The sequence below is a fragment of the Epinephelus fuscoguttatus genome, linkage group LG17 (genome assembly GCF_011397635.1).
Source record: "Epinephelus fuscoguttatus linkage group LG17, E.fuscoguttatus.final_Chr_v1".
Classification (NCBI taxonomy): Eukaryota; Metazoa; Chordata; class Actinopteri; order Perciformes; family Serranidae; genus Epinephelus; species Epinephelus fuscoguttatus.
In genome coordinates this window covers 22,917,657-22,943,607 of record NC_064768.1, presented here as the reverse complement: position 1 = coordinate 22,943,607, position 25,951 = coordinate 22,917,657, and the positions used below count along the sequence as shown (strand labels likewise).

Genomic DNA, 25,951 nt, shown 5'->3' with positions numbered 1-25,951 from the left:
AGTTGGTTTCTGGTCTTTGCAGGATTGGTGGCTCGATTCCCATCGTGTTTTCCTACTACTCTGAATTTCTGTCCCAAGAGAAGCGTGGTGAGCACCTCAGTTGGCTCTGCATGTTCTGGATGATTGGGGGTATTTACGCATCTGCCATGGCCTGGGGTATCATCCCACATTATGGTGAGTACAGTCCCCTATCCCTGAATTAAGGAGGTTGTGTTGTCCTTATTTTAATTCATGCTTAAAACAGTAGTTTGGAATTTAAGGGGTTAACCCAAAATAATATTTAAAGTCTTAAAGATAAGATAACTGTCTGCTGACTGTTGCTTTGTATTTAACAGACAAACGTCAGAGTGGTATCTTCTCATCTAATTCTCCACCGCGAAGTGAACAAGCTTGTCCAACTGTACCTTCAGATTTTGACATTTTGCAGCAACAGCTTCAGTACTTGTTGATAATATCTTGCAGGTTTAAGCTTATGTGATTTCTGCACTGCGGCTGACCTCTGACTTCAGCCGCTTCGCTTGAGGGGGGGAAAATAAGAGCATGGTTCATGCAGTGTCATGTTAAATTAAATATATTCCAGCCTGTGTTTGATAAAGATTGATTGCATGACCTTTTCTGTTATTGACAGACTCACATTTGTAGGGCAAAAGCTCATTTCTTTGTGTTGGTTTGTTTTATGTATCCCCTCAGGATGGAGCTTCCAGATGGGCTCGGCGTATCAGTTCCATAGCTGGCGTGTGTTTGTGTTAGTGTGCGCATTTCCTTCTGTTGCCGCCATCGCTGCCCTCAGTGCCATGCCAGAGAGCCCACGCTTCTACTTAGAGGTTAGCAGATGCTCTTGTTGACAGTCTGACAGTATTAATTTTACTCATGTTTGAGTTAGTATGAACATAATACCCAAAGTCATATGTGAAATGTCTTGAGTAAACAAATGTTGATGATGTTCACTTTTTGTTTTCTCAAACAGAACGGCAAACATGACGAAGGCTGGATGATTCTGAAGCTAGTCCATGACACTAACATGCGAGCAAAGGGATACCCAGAGAGGGTGTTTTCTGTGCGTATCTCCGAGAAAATATCATTACATTAAATCATAGTTTTGATCAGCCAAGACTACGTTTTGGTGCCTTTTATGCCTTTATTAGAAAGCCAACAGCAGACAGAAGGAGAGAGAACGACTGTGAGTGATATCAGACATCAGAAATACTTTACTGATCCTCTGGGGGAATTGTGCTACATTTACATGCTACATGCTTCAGTGTTTAATACTAGTATGTAAGGTATTGAAAAATATAGGCATCGTCACCCGGTTTCAGTAGCTCAACAAACATTAATGCTCAGTCAGTGGCCCTTAGCATCAGATACTGACGGAACAGGGCACCTTTAGCGGCAGTATAAGCCACAACATTTTGTGACACTACAGTAGTATAAAGCAAGATAGTCCACATGGGGTGGGTGAGAGGGGAGACGGGTGGGTCAAACAAACTTGACAGTGACAGTGACAGTGACAGTCCCTGTGCGTCAAAAACTGAAGCAGGAGGTGTACCTCGTGCTTCATAGTCTGGCGTGTAAGGCCACCGATCAAGCAGCGGTGTTCGATAAGTTAGGGGTGTAAAACTAGCATATTAAGTTTTTAGAAATAAAAAAATATGTGTATTATGCTACAGTGTACGAACAATTTATGTATGAATAGAAAACAAGAGTAAGAAATATGTGCAATGTGTGCAATATAAAGTACACATGCAAAAGTAGTGTAAGTAAGACTGAATTAGGATACTGAGGAGGATAACAGTTGAAAAGTTTGCTGGCCAAAGGCAGCAATGACTTCCTGTGGTGCTCGGTGGTGCATCACAGGGGCAGGAGTCTACTCCTGTGTTTGAGCAGCACATCGTGGAGTGAGTTGGAGACACTGTCCAAGATTACACATAAATTAGACAGCATCCTGCTCTCTGACACTGCCACCAGAGAGTCCAGCTCCACCCCCGCAACACTGCTGGCCTTGTGGATCAGTTTATTGAGTCTGTTGACGTCCACTACTCTCAACCTGCCGTCCCAGCGCACAACAGCAAACAGACACATGCCACAAAGGTCACTGGTGGTTTTTAGTGTAAGCTAAAAGTTATTAAACCTTTCGTCTCCACTCGACACAGCCTGAACCTTGAAGCCTGATGCGATGAAAACACAGGGAATCAGATTTTCACCTATAAAAATCAAAACAGTCAGGTGCATAGAAATAGTTCCCCCATTTTTGTTGTTTTAGGTGGGACAGGGGATCCATGAGGGGAGATAGCAGGTTGACAGTATATGCCACATAGAAGGCGTATACATCATCTGAAAGCTGGGAACCTGAATATTTAAGATGCAGCTCAGCACTGTGTGTCAAGTTTTCCTAGTCATAAATATGTGATTGTTTTTGTTAGGCGCCTATTCAAACTTAGAACATTTTAAGGGCTTGGAACATGATGAAAGTATGATGACCGTTCCTGTCATCAATTATGTCTCCTAAGTTGTTGCAGCAATTTTTGGGTTGATACCATTTGTTACACAGTTTTAATGCTAAATGAAAATTTTTTCGGTGAGTGGATTATGACCACTTCTGTTCCAGAGACTGTTGAGATATCCCCTTATTGTCATTATACCTATGAAAGCCACACATTTTCTTAATGTGTCAGGTCTCTAGTTTGTGCCTGTAAAGTTTCATAAGGGTTTGATTATACTAGAGGTCACAGTAGGTCATTTTATACAGTGAGGTCTGTTTAAAAAATGGTCTCACTACTATGAAATAGCTACTATGGGAACTAACCTCATCAGACATTAATAAAATTGGGCTCACTGAATCCAAAAGAGTCTCAATTTTCCAGTCATATCCGTATGATAGATGTTTTTTTAATGAAATTCAGGAAGAAATGCCACTTATAGTAGTTAAAAAAAACTTCATTCAGTGACATCTGGCTGAAGGACTTGTGTATTTTCATCCAAGGTCACCACAATTAAGACGGTGAAACAGATGGATGAGTTGGTGGATACTGGCACCGATACCCCAGTCTGGCAGCGCTACAGGCTGAAGATTATGAGCCTCTCCGCACAGGTGAGTGAAGGAGATTTGATGTTTTGCAGCCAGTTCTGAACCAAAACTGTAGCCAAGTTTTAAAAGCATGAATAGAAACACGCCTGAGATCACAGGTGAGATCACGGCTCCTTTAGAAATACAGTCACACAGCTATCGTATTAGAGTATGAGGCTGTGGCCTTTTACAGCTTGGGTCTGGCTGTAAGAAGCCTCAGCGAAGCTGGCAGCGGTGGAAACAGCGATGATGGAGGCGTAGGTGGCAGCAGCTAAGCATATTTTCCCTCATTAATTATTTTGCCTTCTTGACCTACGTTTGATTTTACGAGTGAATTTACACTGGGAAAATCACCATTTTTCCTCCAGCCATATGGACACGCACACTTTCTCTGCTACTTTTTGTCTCCTAAATTAGAATTTGGTGACAAGTTTTTGCATCTGTGACTAAATCATGAACAGATTTGTGTTTGACTTTCTTGTGTTTAAGCTCGTGTTTTCATTGTGTTGCACACTGTTGCAGCACCACCGCTCCAGGCAGAAACTTGACCAGCTTTGTGCCTGATTTTAATTTGCATTCAGCCTACGTTCTGCTACACGCCTACACCCTCCATTTTCTTCTGAATCTGCTGCTGCACCACCTGCTTAATGCCTACTGAAAAGTCTTCACTCCTAATGTTGAAGCTAATGTAGTTTCAGTAACACTTACCATGAAGCAAGTCTAAAATGCAAAATAAAAGTACTCAGTAATGTGTAATAATCTGCGTACAGCACAGTGTAACTGTCATTATAAGCACTCAAAATGTATGATGCTTTATAATGATAACCATAACACATAATTCAACTGAAGTATTGTAAAACTTAATAGTTGCTGGTTACTCATTGACTTTTTCTTTCTTGCAATGATCATAGTGTATTATAATTCTCAGTTGTAATAAATTATGATCATGTTATAATCCATTATAATGTGATTATAAATTACTCTAAAGACCCAGACACAACAAACTGACATCAAAGAACTCGTGGTGATGAACGCCGACTGTTGCGTCGCCTCATGTCGCCTTTGTCTTGGCCAAAAAATTGCACTTGAACACACCGCAAAGACTACAGCCGACAGCCAACTAGCATATGCGTGAGCGAAAATAACTCCATGCCAGCAGGTGGCGGTAGTCTGTATTTTAAAAAAGAAACCGGAAGACCAGCAGGGCAGATTCAAAATGCTAGTTAGCCAGTTAGCACATTAACAGCACATCCTGTTATTGAAAGAATGATATACATTGTGTGCTGCTGAACAGTGACACATTAGCAATGAAATGTCTTCGCTAAAAAGCTTAATGGCTAAAATTAATTTTACCTAACATAACAAGTTTGTTTCGATCCCCCTACCTCTTGACTTTAGCCGTTTGCTTACTTTTCTCACTTCCATTTCTCTGCCTGTGCACTGAGATGAAATGCCATTCAGAGTGATTTCATACACCGATGGGCTCTGCCGTCTCCCAGATGCCGATTCAACATGCTGAATTGGCCTAAAAAAAGCCACAAGGGCCAACGACGGCCGACAAGGGCTGAGAAGGGCTGACTAGTGCCAACGGTGTAGGGATACCGCAAAAACTATGGCAACATTGAGTGTGTTTACATGGACAGTTTAATTCCCTTTTCATTTGGAATGAGCGTTCATTCCTATTAAAAGTGATCCTGTAAACACCTGATTCTGAATGAAAATGGCCAATGCGATTGAAAATTCATTCCGATGTAAGGGGCTGGAATATTCTGTTTCTAATTCTGAATAAAATAATTTTTCATACTTGTATACACTCATTCCTCTTTAAGTTCATTTCGGTCTTTCCGCGCATGCTCGTTTCCTTGCCCTTCTGGCGCCATGACGTATATAGCGCGTGTGCGACAAGATGGCAGCTTCTAAAAACGAGAGATTGCACTCACCGGTTTCCATTCGCCAAAGCACGGTCTTCTATCTCCCTTCTTCGACCTTCTACCTTTCTTCTCCTCCTCAACAGACGAAGCATTAGCAGAACAAGGTTGTTGTCGTACTGCTGCTTCAAGAATATAAGCAAAACACACCCGAAAAAGGCACTAAGAACAGCGTTGTCAAGCATCTTGTTATCCGAAGCGAGGACTACAGTGTTTTTTTCCGGTAAACATAAACACGTAACATCTGCCCCGCCCCATATCCAATCAGAAACCTTCCCTGCCCCAAACCTTGCGCGGACCTGAATAAAGGCGATTAAAAGGTGATTAAACTGATCTCCTGTGTAAAACCTCATTCGGAATGAATATTTCCCATGTAAACTACCTGGAAAGACATTAATTCCAAATGATTTCATTCAGATTTATTTCATTCCAGAGGTATAGGCAGATATGTATGTATGTATATCTATATCTATATCTATATCTGTATCTATCTATCTATCTATCTATCTATATATATATAATTAGATATAAGTGATCCTTCTTTGCTTTAAGCAAAGCGAAAAACTACTGTAAAATTCATGCAAGAAAGACAGCCTGGCTGCTCTCATGCTGCGTTCAAGTTTTATTTCCTGTTCATAAAGTTAATTTTAGCTCTACAAATTGCACATTACTGCCCAGAAATGTCAGCTGAAATATCACAGCATTATGAGATTAAAGGAAGAACAAATTAACTGCGAAGAATTTTACAGTGAGTTTAAATCTGATCTTCCTGGCTTTCTTTTTCTAAAAATGTGTATTTTCTTGTCCACATGTTGCAGATTCGGAACAACATTCTTGCCTGCTTCAGGCCAGAATATAAACGGACAACTTTCATGCTCATGGCTGTTTGGTTTAGCATGTCTTTCAGGTAAACTAAAGTCATAAAATCTTTTTCTATGTGGTGAATCACGTTCACTTTTGAGGCTAATTTCATCTGTCCCTGCTGTACAAACTTTGCAGCTACTACGGTCTGACAGTGTGGTTCCCAGACATGATCAAGTACATCCAAAAGCAGGAATATGAATCACGGACAAAGACCTTCACTAAGGAACGAGTGGAGCATATCACTTTTAACTTCACCCTGGAAAATCAAGTGCATCGCCAAGGACACTACTTCAATGATAAGTGAGTGTTTTTTTTTTTTTTTTATGAGCTGCAGTTTCTGTGTTTTTCAAACAGTCGGTCAGATTTATGTTTGAATGTTTCTAAATCAGCAATAAAGCACAAGAATAAAACCACAGTCTGGAACACTTTGTTAGAAACCTGCGATCTGTTCACCAGGTTCCTCAACTTGAAGATGAAGTCAATGGTGTTTGAAGACTCAGTGTTTGAGGAGTGCTACTTCGAGGACATCACCTCCACACACACCTTCTTCAGAAACTGCACCTTCATTGCAAGTTTGTTCTATAACACAGGTAAATATGAACTGAAATTCATCAGTGTGTTCAGTAGTGATGTGCACTGCAGTCAACTGATTGTTTTCTTTAATCTTTCATTCAATAATATGTCAAGAAAAACTGAAAAATGTACACTGAAAACTGTCCTGACAACGGTCCAGCAGAGAAACATTAACATTCATTAGGAATCATATTTCTGGCCACCAATTCCAATATCACTCTCCTTTTAGCTCTGTTTTTAGTCTCCTCCGCCTCCTGAGGGCAATACTTGTCTCTTTAGCTTCTAAATGCTTCATCACGTTCACCAGCTAACTTTGTCTGCATGCTTTTGGGTGCTGGGCAATGGCTTCACTGGTGGCAGTGGCAGCGTTCAGTGGGTTTATCAGCGCTATCAGAGAACTGTGAGAGTGAACCAAACCAGTGAAGAAACTGAAGCAATGAGTTAAAAGACACTCAGTAGAGCCAACATGTCCCAATGACTCACAAAACAACATGCATGTAAGACCTCCTTTACACCTTGCATTAAAATGCATTTTTGAGGATTGGATTGTGATTGAACAAATTAAAGTGCAGGGGTAAATGCACCTAAAACGCACTGAGGATGGATTGTGATCCAATCGGCCAAACTACCTCTGGAGGTGGTCAGGGATGCATTGTAACCACATTGAACACAAGTCCGAATGCAATTACATCACAACTATGTGGGCGGAATTATGTTATTACGCACAACTGGTCAAAACCAGTGAGTAAACAGCCATCAGCCAGTTAGCGAACTACACTACTAGCAAGAAATCAGCAGAGAAGCTTATGAAAATTCACAGCCCGTTCTCATTCTGAAGTCTCAAATACTGCTGCTTGATCTGTGGTTTTGGCCTTAGACGCCGATGCAAAACGGCACCCTTCGTGGCAGAATGATATGCCGCCCGATGGCGTCAGTTTATGACTCTGCAGTATGGCATCAGAAATGCCACTGGTAACAATGTAATGTAAGGAGTTGGAATGTTCCTATAGGGAAGGGAGGAGAGGAGCTAGATAGGTCCAACAAACCCTGGACTTTCACCCAAGAGTTCGCTTTCCGCAAAAATGTTGAGCCAAAGCATGATGTTTTTTTTCTTTCTAAACCTAATAACGTGGCTTTTGTTGCACAAGGAAATAAAGGTAAATACAAGGTGTTTTACCGAAGTTGTAAATTTATTTTGAAAAAGACTGTATGCGTCTGACGAGCAGAAACTGTTCCTGTGAAAATGGAAGTGTATTTTGAAAAGACACAATGCACAATGTCAAGAACAGGTGCAGGAGGATACCTATCACATCATATGTAGACATGAAAGTCCACTGACCAAACGGGGATGTATTCTGTTGATGTTCAAGACATACTCTAGATGGAGTCAAGTCAAAATCAGGTGTCTGCTTTAAATTTGGTCTGATGAAAGTACACAGAAAACTATTCATATCGCAACCGAGCCATCTATGAAGCAATGGCCAAGCAAACAGGGGAGAACAGTTACAAACAGTCCTGGACAAAGGAATTGGAACTAAAGTGTGGACACTTTAGACACACATTAATACCTGTTGTAAATTTAATCAGGTTAAATTATATCTAGATAAAATAGATACGTGACACATTTTAATGCAAGGTGAAAAGGGCATCTATAGAATGCAGGCGCACATGCTTGTGAATGGGTCACAGTTTAGTTCAGTTTAGGCAGAAAACTACTTTCTTAGGTTTAAGGAAAAGATCATGATTAAAATAAGTATGTTTTTCCATAATTTAAGCTACATACCTAAGTTAAGTATGTTCGAAGTTAAAGTAAATCAGTGTTGACTTTTGCTTTGACACAGGACACAAACAGCGAGCTCCTGGGTGAAAGTCCTATTTGATCCTTCCATCCACCTGGACCTTCTCCCTTCACAAACTTTGTCATCCTTTATATGTCACATGACTTCCCTATTTCCTCCTGTCATATGTCACTACAGCCACTAGAGGTCGCCAACTAACAATAAACATAAATATGGGCTGTAATAAGCTGCTTGCACACATGACCTATACGACCATTTTTAGTGGGGGGGCGGGGGCGGTCTGGTAGCGCTGAAGGAAACAGCAGAGTCAGGGGATAAATTAAGTACAGTCATTTGATAAATTGTTAGTATAAAATATTGACTAGTGCAGCTTTAGAATGATACAAAACAGATAAAAATACATTGATTAATCATTTAAGTGCTAGTTTTAATTTTGCTGTAATGATCATTTTACTTTTATTACACAGTTGCAAAAACATAAATCATTTGAAATTAAATATGAATTTTAAATAGTTCTATGGCAGCCTAAAGTAAAAATAGAGAAATGATAAAACACAGATGTTCAGCAGGACTGAAACCATGGAAACCTTCTGTTGCTGGTATCCCTGGGTTACGCTGCTGCCGAACTGTCACCGTAGCAACATAAACAAATTCAGACCAGACTTTCTAACAGCAGTGTGATGGGATTAGCTGCGAAACAGGGCTTTGTGATTATAAAAAAACCAGATGTGAGAATGTGTTAAGTGGATAATCAGGACCATTGCTTCTTCTCAGACTTGACATAAGATGAACTTGTGTGTGTTAAGATGACATCATGTATGTTTGCAACTGTTCACAAAAATGCACAAAAAAGATGGAGTCATTTAAAATGCCATTAGGTCCTGTGAAAGCTGTGGTCCGTGGTGGGTTTTTACTGTGTGGTTTTGATTTCTGCTTTCAATCAACATGTCAGATTCTCCCTGAGAAAACAGAGACGCTTGTTTCTGTTTTCAGCATCTCGTTAGTCCAACATCTTCACTTCTACAGAAACCGCCTCAGCAGCTTTTACAGCAGCAGTATATCTTCTCATCCCTGAAGCCAACAATGCATTCTTTCATGTTTTTGTCATTTGGATGTCTAAAATTTTATGATCGTTCAGCACTTTGGTGCCTGACTCCCTTTAATAAAGCTGTTATTGGTTGTTATTGGTATGGAGGCAGTTTCAGCAGTGTCATCAGAAAATCTCATCATGTAGTTTTGTGCAGCTGCAGGCAACAAAGCATAAACAGAGAATAAAGTAACAGGCCTCATAACCTCTCCTGACCTTTTCTTTTTTTTCTGTTGTGTATTTTAAAAAGTTCACAGTGATGGATGCAGTTTTTATGCTAAATCTCTGCCTCAAAGGAATTTTGATCGAACACAGCTGCTGACAGTGGATTGGCTGTGTGGTGTCTGTGCAGATGTCCTGGTTTCTTTTGCTGACAGGTCATATAATCATCTCTTTTTCGGTTTCAGAGGAACCGATAATTTATGGAAGTTTGTACATAGTTTTGGTTTCCCGGAGGAACAATGAAGTCAGATCCAAAAAATGAATAAATGAAGAAATGCTTATCATGCACTCCATAATAATAATAATATTACAGTGGAAAGCTCTTATATGGATAAAAAAAAGCTTGTGACAGAAACATTCTTATACAAATGTTGTTTAAATAATTTGCTTATATCAATCGAGTCTGCTTACATTATTCATTGTTAGTCTTTTCATACATGGCAACACATGAAAAACAATTAAAAACTACTTTTTTAAAACTTAAAACTGTGATACTTTGCCACACGGTAACCCGTCTGCTTCCCTACTGCCACGTGCACACTGAAATAATTACGAAGCAAGGGAAGTCATTTACTCTTAATAAAAAATGTTGTCCCCTCGAAGCTTATGACAAACTGCCAGATGCAAGCCAATAAGATGCGGTGGTGAAATTTGGTGTTCCTCAGGCTACTTTGTGTACATAACAAGAAACAGTCATGGCTGCTGTGGTTGAAGCCGCCCCTCAAGTGGATTACTTCACTTTATATTCATTCAACAAATATACATATTCATGAAATACATGTATAAATGTTAATTAGATGGCAATCTGCATGAGAATTTTTTTTTGTCATAATAATAATAATAATCTGCTTGTAGTGATCAGTATGCCCCGCACAGACATGATCACTGTTAGAGGTTTACACTATAGAACCAAAAATTATAAATGCTGTATATCTACTGTAGGACGTAAAGTCTTGTTAAGTTTTGTTAATAGAGACATGACATGATAAGTTGTGCAGCTTGCTTTCCGATTTCCACAGAGGCTAGGACAACATATTCTCATTCGACAGTTCATATGATATCTGACAAATAAGCGCCCCACAAGTAGTGTCGGCAAGTAACATACTTATTGAAAGTTACGTACTTAACCTAACATTATGTAGGTTAGATTTAGACAGAGAATTAAGGTTGGGAGTTGTCACATCATGTACTTAACATAAAGATGAATAAGTTAAGTTTAGGTTAAGAAACATGATTTGGTATTGTTGTGGTACATACTTAACGTTTAAGTCACACACTTAACGTAAAGTTACATAGGTCAGGTTTAGGAAAACAAACAAGGTGGCGAAGTATCTTAAAATAACTCAAAGTTTGCTCTGTTTCACACAGGATATGAACACTGGTCGTATGGGGGAAAGTCCTGTGTTTGTTTGACCCCACCCACCATGCCAACCTGCTTCCTTATGCAGACTTTCACTCTTTATGCTACTTCCTTCTTTCCTCCCCTCAGCACATTGGTTCCCTGATCGCAGCCTTCCCGATCACACCTGTTATTGGCTGACGATTATGTAGTTTATATACAAATACTGGTGTAGTACTTTTTTTCCACATTTACTTTGGTTGTTCCACCAATTCTGCTACTGGGGATAGCAACTGACATCAGTGCTTTTTGGTAACTGGGGATAGCTACTGATGGCTACCTGGGAAAACAATGGTTGCACAATGGTTAATACACTTTCTCTGCGCTGTAAATCAAGCCTTCATTTCCACTGTGCCCAGTGGCAGACAGAACTGCATAATAAAAGTGAGGCTTTTAGGGAACCAATCTAAATACAGATGGTGTCATTCCACTAAAGCCTACACAGTGTGATGTCAACATTTACTTCATAATAATTATAAGTTTAGGCAAAAACTTTTCTATTTCTACTTTAATTTTACCCAGAAAACATGCAGAGGAGGTGAAAGTAAGTTTCCTGAGCCCAGAGAAGTGTCTTCAATCCTCCGCTCAGGATGCATACAGCTCTAACAACCTCCTTAAATGAGCCTGTGCTACTTGAGGAGATTTAAATAAATGATGCACCATTTTGACACTTGTTAAATATCTCCCATCTGGATTATGGCAGCTGTACAGTCAGACAACACAGATTTGAAAATGGAATTGTAAAAGTTGGTTTTCAGATCAATAACACTTCTCTCCCTTTTCTTTTTCTCTTCCGTCAGATTTGTTCAAATACAGATTTGTCAACTGTAAACTGGTCAACAGCACGTTCCTCCACAACAAGGAGGGCTGCATGCTCGACTTCAGTGACGACTTCAACAATGCCTACATGATATACTTTGTCAACTTCCTCGGCACGTTGGCGGTGTTGCCTGGCAACATCGTGTCAGCTCTATTAATGGACAAAATTGGCCGTTTAAGGATGCTGGGTAGGTGAATCTAATCAGTGCAGATAATTAACTTATTGCCATGGAGGATATTAAACCTAATGTAATTCTGATTCCCCCTCTCTCCCTCTGATCAGCGGGATCCAGTGTCATATCCTGCATCAGCTGTTTCTTCCTGATGTTCGGCAACAGTGAGTCAGGGATGATCGCCCTCTTGTGCCTGTTTGGTGGCATCAGCATCGCCTCATGGAACGCCCTGGATGTGATAACAGTGGAGCTCTACCCCTCAGATAAAAGGTACACCAACTCATTGCTGTTTCTATGTCCTTTGATTAGATTTCTTCTTTCTATTTCTACTTTTCTTTATGGGGAGTGGAGGATCTTCCTGCAGGTGTACAGGTGCAACTGTTTCTGTTAATTAGTGACCACATGACGTGTCCTTTAAAAAAGAGAGTCACTGCTGTCATACTTTCTCTAAAGAGGGCTTGATGCCTTCAGCCTATTGATGGCTAATACATGTTCCCAAAGGATCAACACATGGGGTGAATCTTTTGTTGTTTTTGGCCTCTTGGGTGCTGCCCTTTTTCCTGACTTTGTTTTTTGGAAAGACAGACATTTCTACTGTTAATTTTTGAGGCAGAGCACCCAACTGCACTCAAAGGTAACAAAGAGAGTCTGTCTGATAATTAACACATTTGTCCCTGTTTGTTTAATCCAGACAAAATCAGAGAGTAAAATACAGGTAAGCCTTAATCAGCGGAGCTGTAAACAACATTAAGAGCATATCTATGATCCAGAATCTGAGCTGGGATTGTCTGCACATGGCTCTCAACATAGAGATAGATGAGCTGGCGGCTAACAGTGAGAACAGTGCTAGAATAGCAACAGTGCTGACAGAGCTAACGGTGTTAACCACAGGGACCACAGGGTGGGTGTTATGCTGCTGCAACAACGCCACCCTGTTAGCGCAATGCAGTGTGGCTGCGATTAGATAGCCAGTGGGATACACAGACAGGGAGTCACATGCACTAACATGCACGCACGATCGGACTCTTTACCATAACAAAGAACAGAGAAGGTCGGATTACAACACACACAGAGGCCGTGTGATTTCATTCTCTGCTCAGAGCACCATTACAGCTCTATATCTTTACTTAGATAATTGTTTGCTGCTATACAAATGCTCTGAATGTCTCATAAAGCACCTGTAATGACTTTGAGAGTTTGCAGGCTTTACGGTAAGCGAAATGAACCAGCTGTAACTTCATATGTAACTGACAGATGTGACAGTGGTATCAATCTTCTTACCCAGCTCTTAGCACAAAAGCAAATAAACGTAGTTGACCAATATGTTGAACTATTCCTTCAAAATCCTTTCAAGACTGTTTTTTTAAATTAACTTTGGTCTAATATTAACTATACTTGCATTATTAGAAGTGTAGTCTAGGTAACAATATGGAGCATATGTTTTTTATGACTTCTGTGTGATTCATTTAATCAGTGCAAATTGTTCTTTATATGTAAGCAAAGATGGTCAGTTAATGTTTTGTACAAACCTAAGTTATGACCGTTAATTCTTCATAAAGATAATTATAGTGTGGAACCTTATGTGACGAGAAAAGGTACATTAAGTCAAAGATCTCTGTGTGCACAGTTACGTTGAATTATACATAAGTTTTAAAACAGAAGAAAGGTTTTGTCCATTTCATGTTTTATTGATAATTGAATGACTCTACTTTGAAGTAAATTATCCTTTAATGACTCCCTCTGGTGGCATTATTATAATGTTGACTCTTGTTTTAGTAAGGGACACCTAAGCTTGACAAATTCTCATTGGAGAGTCTGTGGGAGGACGCCAAGTCCTTTGTTTGTAGTGCAGTGTCATGTAGTTACATTTTCTTGTCTGACAAATGTTTCACTGCTGCATCAGTATCTTTCTTGTCAGTCCAAGTGGGCTGGACACTTGTATATACATGACACAATAAACAGCAACTACTATTTGAAGTATTATTACACTTAAAGAAAGAATTGTGTGTTTATAATTGTGTTCTTATAGGTTTTTATGTTTTTTACATTTACCTTTTATCTCCACTTGTCTGTGCTGCAAATTACAACAGAAATGGTTTATTAAAAGAAAACTAAGCATGTTAAAATACAGTAACACTGAGGTAGGGACTTAATGATCAGCATGGTAACTGTGTTTCTCCCTGTTTTCTTGTCTGTAGGACCACAGCGTTTGGCTTCCTGAATGCCCTCTGCAAGCTGGCGGCCGTCCTGGGCATCAGCATCTTCCAGTCATTCGTCGGCATCACCAAGGCTGTTCCCATCTTATTTGCCGCTGGTGCGCTCGCTGCAGGTAGTTTCCTTGCAACAAAGTTGCCTGAAACACGAGGCCAAGTGTTGCAGTAAAGCAAAATGACCAGCAGTGGGCAGCAGAGCACAGCTGGAGTGTGTGTTTGACAACTAAGAGCCCGAACATCCCTGAGAGCTTCAGCGCTGCCCGTCACACACCAACAGAGTAGACTGCCATCCCCATTGTAAGCCCAGAATCCTCTGAAATATGGATTGCATCATTTAAAGTCAATACAGAGCCACAGCGATTTAAGAGAAGAGCAGCAGAATTTAAAACCTGTGTCATGATAACACAACTACATCTGAATGATTCAGCTGCACCATCAGGTACCTAAAACATCCGATCTTTTCAAAAGTGCAACATGCACAGGGTGATGCAGTACAAATTGTGGTGTGTAGGATGGATAAAATGTTAATTTCTGGGAGTTTTCTCTCACTGGCCCACAGATCTACAATATCAAACACAACTGAGCAGACAGATGTCAAATGGGGAGATTAGACTGAAAAAAGAAAAGCCATTTACAGGGGAGCGCAATGATTTAGTCTACCCGTGTGGTCGGTTTTCAGATGTGAATGCAGTATTTTCCTTTCTCGTCTGTCCTCAGCGGCCTCAGTGTCTGGCTTTCAGTGCTGCTTTTTCATTTGCTGCTTGTACAATTCACTTCACATTTCCATTTGGGCTGATGCTTGTGCTTTGATGAAACGTTTTTCTTTTGAAAAGATCTCACAGTGAATTTCAGCATGAATATGTTGTACAAAAAAACCCCCAAAAAGAACACCCACGACCTTCGACCACTGCCTGCTTCTGAAGCCAGACCTGTTTCAACCAAATAATATTCAAACATTCCAGTGAGGCTTGATTTATTCAGAAACGGTCATTCTTCCTTTGTCCTGCATAAATCCAGTCTACTCCTCTGCCGATAGCCTCAGAGCACAGACAGGTGAAGATGCATTTCACAGGATTCTCTGATGTAAATGGGAATAGTTTGATCCAGCTCCTCAGTGTTGAACTAATGTTTTTCCCTCCCTGTTGCTGAACCATACAGCTGTGGCAGTGTGACGTCTGCAACACGGGGACGTCTGTGGGACGGATTTTGGTCAAGTGCTAAATGTGAGAGCAGATAGTGTAATATTTGCCTGAGTTAGTCGTGTGAGTTTGCATGTGTGTCTTTGTAATGTGAGACGAGGGAGAGTGTCCTGTGTTTCATGAAAATCAGTGCAGCCATGTGGACCATAATATTTTAACTGATCCAACGGTAGAATGTACAGAACAGTGGTCACGCGTTAATTTATACAAATGATATCAAATAACTCATTCAGTAGCTCAGGTGTGGTGAAATATTTACGCCTTGTTTACAGCTGGTACAATGTTAGAGCGCCACTCCACCAAATTAATATACGTGCAGGAGAGTTTTCTGATTTAAAAAAAAAAAAAAAAAAGTCCAGCTCCATCTCACGCATAGCTGCATTAATTAGCCTTAATGTGAAAACAAATCATATGATTGAGTGTGACAGTTCATTCGTGACCTCAGAAACAATAGTTTGACAAAAAAAAATCTTCAGCCAATATCCACTTACTAGCTTTTTGGAGAACTTTCAACTGCATCTCGCTCTTTGTTTGCAGTTGGCGTAGTGTTCATAGAGAGTGAAAGCTCAAATCCACTTTGTTTGTCTTGTCTTTTTCTGTTTGGTCGTAATGCACTATCCTTTCTTAAAATTGTGTTAAAGCTGGGGTAGGGAATTTTCTGGAAAACAAAGGAAGAATTTGAAAATAAGCCCTCCTCATGTGCATGTGCTTCATGTAGTAATCCAGTGTTTCAGTTGTTGCATTCGCTCACCGTCCTCCTGCCCCGCTCTTTCTCTCTGTTTATCAAAAATGAGACAAAAATAAGTTAGCTAGCAAATCCTGTGGTCCGTCTGCCTCGCTCCCTGCCGCTACAGACTATTTCACCAGGAGAAGAGTGAGCCACAGCTTAGGAGTTGGACCTTCAGTCAGCAGCTGTAGCAACTTAAATTCAGCCAGCTCAAACCCCCCTGCGCAACGTTTAGCGCCTGGTCTTACCTGTGTAACAGCAGCAACAGAAAGTTTGCTGATCTGGTGGGGAGTCAGGGCTGTCTGGATGTCAGGTGCTGGGGTTAACGCTGGCTGGATTTAAAGTTACTCCAGCTGCTCACTGAAGGTCTGTGCCTATAAAGCCCTATGACATGACATATTGTGATTCAACGCTCTAGCTAATGTTAACTACTTAAACGTGAACTTTAAGCTGCAGCCATGACCTTCTTTCTTCAGTTAGCAGGAAGCTAAACTGTTAGCAACATTTTCTCCATATGATGAAACGCTTCGCAGATATGGACGCGCTCTTTTTTTTTGTATCATTTATAGTCAGACTCTCTTTTTTTGGGGTTGCCTTGCAGCTTAGACAGATGTTGCCAATGCTGGAATAGCAGGATTCTCTGCGAATGTGCACATGCATCTGCATTTATAGAACAGCCAGTAGGAACACCCTCTCTCTTACCTGACCTGGGCTAGATCTCTAAAGCCTGAAAGCAGAGCCAAGAGGAGGTGCAAAATTCTAGTGTAAGGTTATTATGGGATTGCCCAGTGACAGTAGAATAAAACCCCAGCTACCCCAGTTTTAATGCTCCTTAAATCATGATGTGATTTCATCATACTCATAAGCAAAAATAAAACGGGACCAAAAGGAGAAGAATCAATAAAAAGGAAGAAATGATCAGGCAGTGTGGCACAAAGGGAAAACAGAAATTACAAATCACTTGTCTAATTTCATTTTAAGGGCTCCTGTTCCTGTCATTCCTTTACTGCGTCCATCAGTGCCAGAAAGAGTAAAAAGTTATCCCTCCCTGTGCTCATGTATGATGCTCTTAATTGAAGAGTACTTTGAGAGCACAATGCCTATTGTGACTTTGATCAAAATTGGACCCAATCACTCTAAAGGGGAAGCTAACTGAGTACCATTATTTATACATATCACTACTGCAGTATAATTTCTCCAAAGGTGTACATCAATATGTGTGCTGACAATCAGTGAGTGAGTATGTGGGTGCCGCTGCCGCCCAGTAGAGTATGTTGTTTGACCTAAAGACGTCCTGTGGATTGTGTTGGTTAGTGTGTGTTCAGGATGTTGGAGGCTTTGGCGCTGTCTGTCGGTAAAACACACACTTCAGAAAGAAAGCGGATTTTATCTCAGCTATAGGAGTTTGACTGACCTCTTGAACTATGTGTGTGTGTGTGTGTGTGTGTGTGTGTGAGTCTGTGTGTGTGTGCGTGTGTGTGTGTGTGTGTGTGTGTGTGTGTGTGTGTGTGTGAGATAGAGAGAGACTTTAACAGAATAATTCAACACTTTGATAAGTATGCTTATTCACTTTATTGCCAAGAGTCAGATGAGAAGATCGATACCACTCTCATGTCAGAAATCAGGAGGTGATTAGCTTAGCTTAGCATAAAGACTGAAATCAAGGGGAGAAGCTAGCCTGGTTTTGTTCCAAGGTAACAAAATCGGACGAAATTCTGTGGCATATAACCCCCATAAAAACCACAAGTTATTATTTTTACACGTTGGTTTTAGTACAGATTAAATTAAAGGGCGGTTGCATTTGTTCTTTTCTTTTCTTTCTTTCTCTTCTTTATTCATCCTTTATTATCATCCTAACTTTAAATATTGGTTAAAGTACATATGTGCTAGCGTCAATGTGCTTTTTTCCTTAGCCCTTCTTGAAGCGTTTTCCCACATGACCTGATGTAGGTTTCTGCACGATGCCTGCCAAGCCCTCCGTGAGAATTGCGTTAGCAGTATTCCAAATTAGCAATATTCCTCTAACCCCCAGACTGCCATGGAAGCTAAGCAGTGTGCTGCTGTGCACACCACAGTAGTTGGGATCCAAGTGTCACACTATAACACAAATGAACTAGCTGATCGAGGCAGCGATAGAACTGAAACTCCCGTGATCTGTGAGGTAAGACTACTGTTTTTGCCACAGGAGTCTGGTGGCTTTGAAGAGAACGATAGAACAGCTTCAGTTCCCCTTTAGTAAGGACTGTGTGACAGCAAGGTAAAGCTGCGTTCCTGCTTTTTGTGAACCGCTGAGTGGACATTTCCATTTGAAAACCCCAAAAAATGAAGCAGATGAAGTCGACCTTTAAAGAGATAATATGTTGATTGTTGAGCTTTAGAGGAGGATGGATTTTATTACCTGTGTGCAGAGCCAGGTTAGCTGTTTCTCCCTGTTTTTGTTCTCTATGCTAAGCTAAGCTCAATTTTTAGCGTACAGGCATGAGAGCAGTGTCGATGTAACTTCGAACAAGTCTGTGAATAAGCCCGAAATATTCTTTGAACTATTCTTTGAATGCTGTCAGATATAGATCGCATTCTGAGGATGAAATCTCTCCTTTGTCTTGTGTGTATTTAATGAACAAATTTGTCCCGTCTTATTCATGTTAGAAAGACTGTTTGGTTCATGTGCAGATGTATGTATGTGTGTGCTTGTGTGTATGCATGTGTGTATTAGATGAAATTGTCTGTCACATATTTTTCTACTTTTTTCTGTTGCGGTGTTTTCATCCCTGCGATGAATACAGCTCAGTTGGGGACCACGGAAATATATTTACACAAAGAGAAAAAATAACAATATATGCAGTGTAGAATTTAATGTGCTGTTCTTCATAATAGACTCGGGTGCTCTTTTGCTGATACAGTTCAGTCTTTAAAATGAAATCCCATCAAAGATAGCCAGTCTCAGAGATAACGTGCGGTCTGTTCTCTGTTTGGAAAGACGGAGAGAGGTCACATTTTGAATTCACAAAGACAACTTCACCCTCTAATCCTTCTGTATACAACCAATCGTGACGCATGTTTGTATCGTATTGTCTGACTTCTTGGACGTCCTGTATGCCAGCTGTTTTTGTCTAAAGCAAGAACTAGTGTTTTCATTGTTGTATGATGACATAGATTTGTTGCTTGCAGTGATTGTTCTTAATCAAAGTGGGGTTAAAATTGGTGAAACTTGAGTATGTGTTCTGAAAGTAAGTTAGTGGTGACTGTGCTCCTTGTTTAACATGGACCCAGGTCTTTTTTAAAATATATATATCTAAATATATATATATATATATATATATATATTTATATATCTAAATATGCTTGAATTTCTGAGGAGGATGCTTGTAATTGTGCAATTCATCTATCCAAAATGTAAAGGTACAATTTAATGTTACATGAAAAGAATAATATATATCTATATATATCTATATATCTATATCTATATCTAAGTACATATATATACAATTTGATGTGATCTCGTATTGTCCATGTATCTGTTCTATATATAGATATAGTATATACATAGCCTATATAGGTCTAAAACAGTAAAGTCATGTATATAATATATATATATATATATATATATATATAACTATATATATATATATATATATATATATATATATATATATATATGTATATATATATATATATATATAATGTATACATGTATATATATATATTCTATATATCTATATATATCTATATATCTATATCTATATCTATATATCTATATATATATCTATCTATATATAGATATATATATATCTATCTATATCTATATATAGATAGATATATATATACATACATATATATATATATATATATATATATATATATATATATATATGTATAAACTATCAAAAGGGTCACTGGTTTGAGTTTTGTCTAAAGTGACAGCAGTGATATGGGATGTATTACGAACACCAGCCTGAAGACTTAAGACCTTAATGATGGCGGTCTGATAAAGGGATGGAGGACTTTTTATGGCATGGTTTCTGTCTCCTCCGCTCGTAAGACCACACGGATCACTTCTGAACGAATCCTGGGGAAAAAAATGGCCGACCCATGCCAGAAAACAACTCCTTCATCTGCAAAGAGCTGCAAGAATTCTTCACTGTAGTTTGGACTAAAGGATTTTATGTTAGCGTTTTCTTTCTTTGACTCTGATCTGTTTATTAAATGATAAAAGTTCTACTCTAAATGTGAGTTTAATTGAAAAAAAAAATCAATGTACTGTGTGTAGAAACTGTAGATGTTTGTACGTGCAAGTTTGGAAATTGTGGCACAAAAGATCAAGGAAAACAATTCCAAAAAAAAAAAAAAAAGTTCAATATGACACAAAAATCTATTGTGTGTTGTCTTTGTGTTTTGTAAATGAAGACTGAAAATCTTGGTAAATTCAGTATTTATTACTTCTGGATATTGAGAATATTTTAAGTGATGCTGAAAAGGTGCTGTATTTATTTTACGTGAGAGTTGTTGCTGGGATTTGCACTTTTGTGCCATTTATCCAGTTCTATGAAGAAAATGATAAATCATAATGGAAATAAATGAAGACTGAAAATCTTGGTAAATTCAGTATTTATTACTTCTGGATATTGAGAATATTTTAAGTGATGCTGAAAAGGTGCTGTATTTATTTTACGTGAGAGTTGTTCATCATGCTGGGATTTGCACTTTTGTGCCATTTATCCAGTTCTATGAAGAAAATGATAAATCATAATGGAAATAAAACTTGAAGAAAGAAAACCAATGTCATGGTTTGCATTACACAGCATGAAGTCAGTTTATGTTATGTGGAGTATTTCACATTTTTTGGTATGCAGCGCAGAACTTTTCTAAAAGTTGGTGGAAAGCATAAAAGCGGGATGCCATGTAAACAGCTCAGTAGGAACATGGTCTTTTTTTAAATATGGGGAAGAAAAACCCTGAATATGTTATGTTCGTAAACAGTGTTTAATTCAAGGACACTTCAGTGGCTCTGTCCAAAGGTGTAAAGCTTAAACTGTTTGGATTGCCATGCTGGCAGTGTATCTTTGTAGGTGCAGGTGGCGTTAAATAAAGGAAAAGCAAAAATTATACCACCCAAAAGTGTTTGCTTTATACTCACTGTATAATTTAAAGGACGGTTTCAAACAATAATCACATGCCCATGTGGACATTGAAAAAGTTTTAGCTAGCTGTAATCATTCCTCCTATTCATACTGACTAAAGATCCCTCCTTCTCTGCTTCCAGTGAAAGTGTTGGGAAACAAAATCCACTGTCCTCATTCTGTGCAGAAATACATTAAAATGTTCAGATGCTAACATGGGGCTTTAACTATTTGTCAAACTCAGCGGGTATCTACCCTGATCAGTTTTTATTAGTACATCTGTGTTAGTCACTCCTGCTGCTTGGCATGAAAAGCCTGTCAAGGAAACAAATTTTGTGCTAAGAAAACTAACTTTGGGGGAGATGTGCACATTAACCAAGACTGCTACAGCCTCAACACGATATAAACCTTTAATACACCTCTGGACTTTGTCCCCATCACTTCCACTGGAAGCTGTGATGAAGGTTTGCCCTTGCTTTAAACTAAGGAATCACAAGCAGAAAGTATTGGGAACCACTTACCTAACGCAGTTTCTTAAAGGGATAGTGCACCCAAAAATGAAAATTCACCCATTATCTACTCACCCATATGCCGATGGAGGCTCAGGTGAAGTTTAGAGTCCTTGCAACACTTGCAGAGATCCAAGGGGAGAGGGGGTGGCAACACAACTCCACCTAATGGAGGCTGACAGCGCCCCAGATTCAAACATCCAAAAACACATAATTGAAACCACATATCTCCATACTGCTCATCTGTAATGATCCAAGGGGGCCTTGAAGCCCTGATGTAAAGAGTTGTTTGGAAAAATGTCATTTGAACTCTGTTTTTAGCCTCGTTGTAGCCTGTAGCTGTAACTGTTTCTCTGTGCACAGCGCTCACGTGTGTTTTTGGACGTTTGAGTCTGGGGCGCTGTAAGCCTCCATTAGGTGGAGTTGTGTTGCTACCCCCTCTCCCCTTGGATCTCTGCAAGTGTTGCGAGGACTCTAAACTTCACCTGAGCCGCTATAAGTATATGGGTGAGTAGATAATGGGTGAATTTTCATTTTTGGGTGCACTATCCCTTTACAGATCCAAGTGGTCAATACTGGTATTGCAGGGGTCTGTGACGGCTGCCTGCACCAGCCACCTTGTATGGGCATCAAATGTATTGCAAGTAAGTGAACACAGTAGCTAGAGGAAAAAACAAAACAAATCTTTAAGTGAAGAATGAAGAACTGGGGGACTTCCTTTACTTATATTCCAGATGTGTCACTTGCATTTATTTATAAGTGGAGTCAAGCATGCCGCTGGGGATGCCAGGAGTTTCCTCGCAGGAAGGCATGTTGCTCATCACAAGTTTCCAGTACTCAGGATTGACAATCATTGATTTAGCAGCTGCAGTCATTAAAGAAATCCACAAGTTAAGGATCAGACGGTTTATTTAAAAATGTCTCAACTACTGCCAAGAAATGCACATCCAAAACTTTGAACATTTGCCGATCACATGATGGGGAAACAAGCGTAGAGAGCGATGCCACACTGGTTGCGTCTGTTCCGAGCCATCTTAATGTAGCCTTCATCTCCGTAATTTACACCCCAACTACAATTGAAATATTTAGAGCAAAATGAAACTCATGGAACTTAATATACCATCATTCCTATAATCCAAAGTTAACATTGAACAAGTTCTCACACCAACCTGTTTTTGACCAGCCAGTAGTCACGTCCTCTCTCAGTGCCGTAGCCCACAGCCAGCACTCCATGGTTCACGTTGTTGGTGCATGTGTGGTCCTTGTACACACCTGTGGGGCCACAAACACATGTAGAAAGAAGAAAAAAAAAAATAAATAAATAAAAAAGCCACAGATGTAGCTCCAAAGAGGTTAGCAACTCACTTCCTTACACCCAACTAAGATTAAACTGGTTTTATTTTTAAAGGCGGTATAAAGCCATGACTCACCATGACGGTAGAAGACAAACTTGGGCCTGGAGGCATCAATTGCTACTGAGATAGGTCCGATTCTGGCTACAGCTGCCATTAATGCAAACTCATCCCCCTCTGGTAAGAAGCCATAGCCTGAGCAGTTCGCAGCTCGCAACTGTGAGTTATATTTGCACTGACCACGCTGAAAACAAAGCATTGTGCAGGGTAGATATAGTCAAGGTTTAACCACAGTACACCTGATATTTAACACACGCATTGTCCTGGCAGCTCACCCTGCCGACGTAAGGGTAGGCGTCATCAGTAGCTATGCCTTGGTTTTTGACATACTGGAAGGCGTTTGCCATGAAGCCACCGTTGCACCCATGGTTGCCGTATTTTACGGAGCAATCCACCAGGTTCTGAGGACTGAGGGACATCAGGACGCCTGTAGACTTCTTGAGCTGCCCTTCCAGAGCTCCGACTGCACTAAAGGCCCAACAAGAGCCACAAGAACCCTAGGAGGACAGGAATGTTGCACATGTAGACTCTTTTTCAAAGTCCTAATGCTCCATGTTGAAAAGGTCCAGTGTGTAGGATTTAGGGGAATACGATTCTCTTTAGTGTATAATCACCTGAAAATCACTGTGTCTCCATTACCTTAGACTGAGCCTTTAATCTACATGGGGACTGGGTCCTCTGCTTCAGAGATCGCCATGTTGCACGGCCATGTTTCTATAGTAGCCCAGAATGGATGAACCAAACACTGGCTCTAGATGGGGCCAGGCATGCTTTTGTGTCAGCTACCCATAGCTGCCTCATCTGCAATGAGAGAGCTGGGGAAAAATATTTTCTGATGTCACTGCTTTAGTTAATGTTTTTATTGGGTTAAAATCACATCTGTTTTAGAGGGGGGATGAGACCTCTGGATAATTGTGCTCACAGTACAAAACTCCAGAACAATGAACGCTGAAGGAACTCTACCTGGGAGAAGTTTTAGCTGGTTGCATCTGTAATCCTCACTAGATACCACTAAGTCCCCCGCCAAGTCTTACACACTGCTCCTTTAATGTGAACTGATACATTAGGGTATTGCTCACCTGCATTTTGACATTGGTTACCAGGCCTTCATCCCTCCAGTCCAGTGATGCTGGTAAAGAGGAGTTGGCCCCGTCAAAGTCTGATGGACCCCTCACCAGGTCAGAGGGCACGAAGGTGCCTGTCAGCGTGCTAGTGATCTCCTCAATGGTCTACAAGAAGAAAGAAGAGCACATGCATTTGTTTGTTGGCAGGACTTTAAAACTACACAAGTGGCATAATTAAGAGAAAAAAAACTCAACTAACCAGGTCTCCCAGGTGGTTCATTGCCAGCTCATAGGTGTGTAAGCCCAGGGAGACTTCCAGGTTATGAACATTAATCATTTCTAAGTTTTCTTCCCATATCCGCCTGCGACCTAACTCCTCAATCTGGAAACACAAACCACATGATACATAAGTTACTTTATCCACACTTAACAGCTGCCAAGAGTTGAAGACTGAAGGTGTTCTGTATGCAAAAAGAGCAGCTAAATTTCACAACTAAAATGCACAAACACTTGACACATTAACACAGTGTGACACCATCCAAAACAAACAAATAGGCTTAGACTAGTGACTGAATTAAGACCTGACTTTTTACCTGGTGAGAATAGACTTTATTGTGCATCTTCTTCCATAGTGACCAGTGTCGATCCAGTTCAGAATTGATAACGGCCGCTGCAAAGCCACACACAACGGTGAGGAGCAGGCTCCGAAACATCTCTGGATCTACAAAAGAAAGAACTTCTCGCTGAAACAGTGAAAACAAATGTTTTTATAGAGGCCTGCATCAGCTGAAAGGCCTGGTTGGCTTTGATTGGACAGCTGCAGCAGCTCTCAGTGAAACACCACCAGCTGGTTTCAATCAACATTTAGAAGCAGTGGAGATAAAACCTGACTAAACCCATGTTTTGGTGTGTGTTAAAAACCTTTGCAGGATGTCAGTGAAGACACAGAGAGAGTATTTTTTTATGTTTAGCCAAATGTGTATAGGCTAAATGAAGAAATCCATGGTTAGAAATTGCGTATAGGGTATTTCCAATAAATGTTCACAGTTTATACAATTTAACAAATTTGTAGAGGAACTATACTTCACCAGGTGGCATGTCATATTCAAAAGAAAAAAAATCAGAAATCAAAGTGAGCAGTGAAAAGTAATGTTTGTCATACTCACTGGATGGCAGAGATGCAAAATATGACCAACTTGAGCAGATCACAGTCTTTATCTATCACTATGTTCACTGCCCAGCTGTAAAAATGTAACCTGCAATAACTGACTTGGCCATTTGAGGGCAACAGAAACATGCTGTGAACACAACCCTGACATATCACTATTGAAGTTTAAATTTACTGGACACATCCAGCAGATATGGAGCAACATTATCATTCATCTGGAGTCATCTTTCTGGTCACCCAGTGAATGTAAGTCCAACATTCACTCTCTTTAAGCTCTGTTTTTGGTCTCTACCAAGTCCTGAGGGAAATGTCTCACTCTTTAGAAGCCAAATGCTCCACAATGGTCACCAGCCAGGTTGCTAACTGTGCCTGTCTGAAGTTTGGTGCTGAGCCAGTCACAGGGCTGCCAAGTTTTCAGAGTTCTTGAAAAAAAAAAATAATTGAAATATTCATATAAAATAGCCCTGTGACCTCATCAGTTCTAAATTTGTTTTTCACCACGTGAGAAAATGGTTATGTGATGTCACAGCATATGAAAAGTGTCAGTTGTTTGAGTCTCACTGTCACTGCGTGAAACTTGGCAGCCCTGTAGGCATCATCTTTAAAAATGTTTC

The 25,951-nt window shown here is 40.0% G+C and overlaps 2 protein-coding genes across 3 annotated transcripts in view; one reads left to right on the top strand and one right to left on the bottom strand.

Annotated features, from left to right (window-relative positions):
• Positions 1 to 19,445, top strand: part of LOC125905168 (synaptic vesicle glycoprotein 2A-like) — a 32,357-nt gene extending 12,912 nt beyond the window's left edge. For both annotated transcript variants that reach the window (XM_049603061.1, XM_049603060.1), the window contains exons 4-13: positions 23 to 174; positions 691 to 824; positions 968 to 1,057; positions 2,981 to 3,088; positions 5,811 to 5,899; positions 5,992 to 6,156; positions 6,313 to 6,446; positions 11,737 to 11,943; positions 12,039 to 12,198; positions 14,127 to 19,445. In XM_049603061.1, the coding sequence (XP_049459018.1) occupies positions 23 to 174; positions 691 to 824; positions 968 to 1,057; positions 2,981 to 3,088; positions 5,811 to 5,899; positions 5,992 to 6,156; positions 6,313 to 6,446; positions 11,737 to 11,943; positions 12,039 to 12,198; positions 14,127 to 14,310 (1,423 nt within the window). In that variant the 3' untranslated portion in view covers positions 14,311 to 19,445. The remainder of the gene's footprint in view (positions 1 to 22; positions 175 to 690; positions 825 to 967; positions 1,058 to 2,980; positions 3,089 to 5,810; positions 5,900 to 5,991; positions 6,157 to 6,312; positions 6,447 to 11,736; positions 11,944 to 12,038; positions 12,199 to 14,126) is intronic.
• Positions 19,446 to 22,530: 3,085 nt separating this feature from the next.
• Positions 22,531 to 24,975, bottom strand: LOC125904820 (cathepsin S-like). The gene is made up of 7 exons (XM_049602470.1): positions 24,763 to 24,975; positions 24,429 to 24,551; positions 24,185 to 24,334; positions 23,381 to 23,602; positions 23,124 to 23,289; positions 22,863 to 22,965; positions 22,531 to 22,763 (listed from the first exon to the last, which is right to left on the bottom strand). Exons 1-7 carry the CDS (start codon positions 24,880 to 24,882, stop codon positions 22,664 to 22,666), a joined length of 984 nt encoding a protein of 327 aa, XP_049458427.1. The 5' UTR covers positions 24,883 to 24,975; the 3' UTR covers positions 22,531 to 22,663.
• Between the last annotated feature and the right edge of the window lie 976 nt (positions 24,976 to 25,951).